Source organism: Haliotis cracherodii, unplaced genomic scaffold, assembly GCF_022045235.1.
Source record: "Haliotis cracherodii isolate W230 unplaced genomic scaffold, xgHalCrac1.p SCAF_5, whole genome shotgun sequence".
Classification (NCBI taxonomy): domain Eukaryota; kingdom Metazoa; phylum Mollusca; class Gastropoda; order Lepetellida; family Haliotidae; genus Haliotis; species Haliotis cracherodii.
The window spans coordinates 13,883,055-13,888,354 of NW_027266308.1; the positions used below are offsets into that span (position 1 = coordinate 13,883,055).

A 5,300-nucleotide genomic window follows, 5' to 3' on the forward strand; every position below is an offset into this window, starting at 1 on the left:
CCTCATTTCACCTCGCACTAATCAATAAATGAGATCCCTTTTCATAAATACATATTTTGTCTTAATTTCCCAGGGGTCGTCAGCAGTGAACGTTGCAGCGGCAGTGACGCCAGCACCTGCTCCCGAGAGAAGTGCGACACCAACTACCAGCTATCATGCGTCAATGACGAGTGCACCTGCCTCGTCTCTGCTTGCTTCACCGGCCAACGTGAGGCGCTGTGCACACTACTGGACAGATACTCTTTTTTTACAATACGACGGAACCTCTTAACTCGAATCCATTGTCTCGATATATCGTTTGAGACAACGTTCCCCTATTTGACCCCTGTAGAATCGTTATTGGCCCTTTGATTTTTTTTCTCGGTACTACAGCATTGCATTTGACCGATATAATGCCGTTACAACGTTAAACTCACTCACTCACTCACTCACTCACTCACCCTCGGTGCTACGCGTAACTCGATGTGTGTTCGACTTCGAGTTATTGAAGTCTCCCTGGGTTACTTCTACCATGCATATTCGAGAATGTTGTTTGAAGCCTTAGTCACTGTGAGGGGGCATGGGTGGCCCAGGCGTCTAAGACGCGGCGATTCGCTGTGCAGAGTTGTGTCCCTTGGGCACGCCAGAAACCTATGATTTTGGATTCGAATCCCGGTTAGCCCCGATTATGTTTCTAGGTTTGTTAGCACCATACCCGTGCTCGTGGGTTTCACCGAAGTGGTAAACGTCTGAGACGTGCATCACTTGGGGCTTTCCTCCGACATTAAGCTGACACGCCGCGATATAACTGGAATACTGTTAAAAGCAGCGTTAAACCCAACTCACTCACTCACTCACTCTAAGGCGGCCATGCTGGAATTTTTGGGTGGCCCCATATCTTTAACTATTTGGAATGTCATAACCTACGACTGTACTAAGTTTCATGTTTTCACCACAAAGTACACAATTTTTCACGAAACGGCTGCACTATCATCACTTGTAAACACAACCTTATGATTTAGTTGGAAACTTTAAATAGAGATTTCCATTGATTAAGGAATTGTCCTATGTCGCTTTTATTTACAATATTTTCGAAACGCCAAGGATTATGAAACAATCTTTTGTATCCCAGCAATGTTGTCACTAAGGTTTTCAGTCCCGCGAAGATTCCGGGGTCTTCAGCAAACCATGCTTGCCGTAAAAAGGTGACTATGCTTGTCGTAAAAGGCGACTAACGGGATCGGGTGGTCAGGCTCGCTGACTTGATGCAGGTCATCGATCCCAAATGCGTGGATTGATGCTCATGATGTTAATCACTGGATTATACACCTGGTATAATGTTGAGTGCGGCGCTAAACAACCAACCAACCACCAATCGAAGGTTTACTTACACCATTTGGGCATGTGTCGAGTATGAAGCAGACAGATCATCGGTTGATCGATCAACTAAGCCACCGGGCCTGTCCACCCAATTCATGTAGTCCCTTTGAGGGTCGCGACTGTATGAAAAGCGACGTCACGTAAATCTAGCCAATCCAGACCCAAACATTGTATCTTGATCTGACGAGGATAGGCTAGAAACACGGAATAAACACAGGATGTTCTCCATAGGTATAAGCAGGTAACGCATCAATTCAATAAAAGTAAATATATTCAGCATCAAAACAAACCAGTAAATGGTAGTAGTAGGTTTATTTCACATGTGTACATGTATTTATCCAACAAGGTAGGAATAATTTCCATGGGTTTTCCTCCTTTCAGGATTTATTTACCTCTGAAATTAAAAAGGTAGATGAAAAGTGGCATTTTCATACTTGAATATTTAGTTAGAAATTGAATATAGAGTAAGAAGTATAATATGGATGTGGATGGCGATCGCTTTGCGGAACGAACCCCTGATTTTCAGTGATCCATTCATATAATTTTCACTGCAATATCACATTTTACGCCCAATGAAATCTGTTTAGGTAGATGATCGACACTGATTGCTAAACGTCGACGCTTTACATTTACATTTATTATCATAAATCCAAACACACCACTGAAATGAGATGAGACAAATATCCATGCCATATAAAAGACGACTGAGTATGTTTTACAAACAAATGCACAACTAAAATTATATTCCTAATATTGTGTTTCACCAACATTCTGAACCAACTCCATCAAAGCGTTGACGTCCCAAATCACATTCAGGCTAAATTTAGAGATTTGCCGCTGACATAAAACCAAACAATCAGAAAAAGCAAACAAATTCATCAACTTTCTTTCGACAGTAATTAAAAAGTCAATGAAACGTCAAACTGATTCAAGTGTAGCAACCAAAACTATACCCGACAACCTCCGGCTGTAACTTTGGTTACTTACACGCCAGGTCCACCAGGGCCGACAGGTGCCATACGTCCACATAGGCAGCGGCCGTCGAAGCAGTGGTGTTCTTCATGGGTGTCTCTACAGATGCAGGTGTCGCAGTCAGGGCGGTCTCTGCAAGTTTCTGAAATATAAACCTCCTTCTTAACAACACAGGACAAAAACATTTGTCAGAGGTTTGAACTAGATTCCATCATTCATTTGATGCAGGCTTGTATTTATAGGGCATGTCTTATTTGCAGTTTTGTGCAAGGGTTTTGCTGACGCTACGTTAGTAGTGGGTTTGAATCACAGATTCGCCATGATTGGGTTTTTTGTATTGCCAATGGTTTCAACAAAATGGTAATCATCTTAGTTCTGTATCATATTTGTCGTTCCTTCTACATTTGTCTAAAATATTATATCAGCGGCGTGAAACCCAATTTGTTTATTGACTTATAGTCACCACCTTTTCTTGTAGGAGAACCTTTCCAGATGCCTAAATAAAACCTTCACATATGAAATATGTTGCCTGCAGTTATTATGGTCACTATTTTGTAAACTGACTTACCTGTGATGCAGCTATTGGCTGCAACCAGACAGGTACATATGTCATGAGAGCAGGCAAGCCTTCCAGTACTATCACATAACGTGTGAATACAGTCGTTGTCATCCCTGCAAGGCTCGCTGTCGATCACAGCTGAACGAAAGAAACAATATCTCATTAAAAGTTGGGGCACAGGGGGTCACAGGTCAAGGCTTTAAGCACAGTTTGTGGAAGAAAGCAATTGGATGGCTGAGCGTGTTTGGCAGCCTTGATTCCTAAAAGTTTCTTGGACCTGCCCAACACTGTAGCCCAAGTAGTACATGTGTTGTTTTCCAAAGGCAAGTGCCTTTGTTCGAAACATGCCTCTGTTCACTCAGCAGTGATTGGGTTCCCCTTTCGGTGCGGTGGTTATGTGACTATTAGTCTTCTAGTGCCTCATAGGCAGATCAGGTTATATATTCCCCAGGGAGCTGAAATGAGTGCACACGGATTCATTTCCCGGAGTCATAACAGAACGCATTGATATCCAGCATGGAAAAAGGCGCAATGCAAATTAATAATATTATCTATGAATAATATGAACCATTACCATTATAAAAAATACATGTACACAACACATCTCATCGGCTAACTAAACTATTAACGCCGTTAGTATCTTCAACTCACCAATAATAGTGCTGACAATGACGAGAACCAGTGTTACTTTCATGTCTGGAGTTAAGCGAAAGTTTTCAAAGTAAAGTGTTCATCTGGTTGATCCTCTTATATACACTTTCTGTTTCAAATGATACCAACACCAACCCTGTCAGCCAGTCACGATGTTGTGATTCTGCGCACAGCAGGTGCACGCAGAGCGTATGTTCCCGTGCGCAGTTCTGTCATGAAATGTAGATAACAGGTTCATTTGTGGGGATCTGATGACCCCTGATAGCTATCTAGTCATGTTCATGATCCTACAAATATATAGACAACACGATTTTATATATAAGAAATATATAAAAAATGAAAGTCACGCAATAATAACACGAATTGTTCTACATGTTGCAATTGTATCTGACTGCCTCCGTGGTCAAGTGGTAGAGCGTCGGCCCGGAGAGCAGGAGGTCCGGGGTTCGATCCCCGGACGCGTCATACCAAAAGACGTTTAAAGATGGTACTTTTTGTTACCCTGTCTGGCGCTCGGCATTAAGGGGCTAAAATAAGGACTGTTCGGCTCGGAGTCAGTATACTGTGTCTGAGTGGGGTATTCATGTTAAACTGCGGCATAGTATCTCAGTGAGCTAGCACTATAAATCGACATCAGTCCGGACTAGTACAAGCAGCCACACAAACACACACACGTACATGCACGTCGCTATATAAGTGCAATAATCTTGGACGCGACGTTAAACCCCATTTCACCTCACCTTCTATTGTATCTTCAGGGAGAAGTGATTACAGAGTTATAACACCGCGGCTTCACAATGGCAGTTGTAACATTCACAATAAATACAAATATAGTTCATATACCATGCGCTACTTATTTACAGATGGGCACAACCTTTTAATGAAAACATTTTTTTATCTTTACACTGCTGGGCATCAGCAGTATTCATTTTACAGAAAGGGTATATCTTAAATTCTATTTCTTTTCCTGCTGCGCATTTGTCGAGCGCTTAAGGGGCTGAACCTTACATGGGGTCCTTTATCTGTTTATGGACGCCCATTCTGTCTCTCAAGCACTCCGTTTGTCCAATATGCTGTACATGACATCCTTGGCGTATGATAACATAAATAATATATTTTAGTCCATGTTAGAGCGTACATGAAATTGTTGCTTCCTGTTTTTGAATTTTATTCAAGAATTTTCAACACTATATTAATATATTGTTTTTAGTTTCAACAAAATCAATAAATGCTTTATCGTGTTATTGGATTTCTGACCTTCACTTGATAGTCTGGTTTGTTTACATGACGCTTTGCATGACAGGGGAATTGCTGTGCAGTGTCAGGCAACAAATACATACTTTTTTTGCAAATTGTGGCGGATGCTACTGATAGGGCAGGACGTGCTTGTCCTTTTCGCGAATACCTGGTGTCATCCATGATTTCTGTGATCCATTTTTATCAAAATATTCCACTAGTTTGCTCTTTACTCCCAGTGGTATCTGTTTAGTGGGATCATCGAGAGTGATTATTCTCTAGCGTTGACGTTTATATTTCCTGGCTATTAATGCAGAAAATAATTCAAATTTGAATTTGTTTTAAGTTTCTGTCTTTGCTGATAGTATAAACTGGTGAATATCTTTCCAGGTGAGCTCTAATTATCAAAACCAAAACCCATCTTAGAAGAAACAACACTAAGAATTAAATTTGATCACCAAACAGTAGCTATCCCACTCGCATATATCATAATGCCATATTTGTCAGACATTTTCCACATTTA

At 41.2% G+C, this 5,300-nt stretch overlaps 1 protein-coding gene across 1 annotated transcript; it reads right to left on the reverse strand.

The window, feature by feature from the left end:
* Positions 1–1,652: 1,652 nt before the first annotated feature.
* Positions 1,653–3,651, reverse strand: LOC139443188 (uncharacterized). Its single transcript, XM_071224148.1, has 4 exons — positions 3,542–3,651; positions 2,900–3,028; positions 2,347–2,473; positions 1,653–1,753 (listed from the first exon to the last, which is right to left on the reverse strand). Exons 1-4 carry the CDS (start codon positions 3,582–3,584, stop codon positions 1,744–1,746), a joined length of 309 nt encoding a protein of 102 aa, XP_071080249.1. The 5' UTR covers positions 3,585–3,651; the 3' UTR covers positions 1,653–1,743.
* Between the last annotated feature and the right edge of the window lie 1,649 nt (positions 3,652–5,300).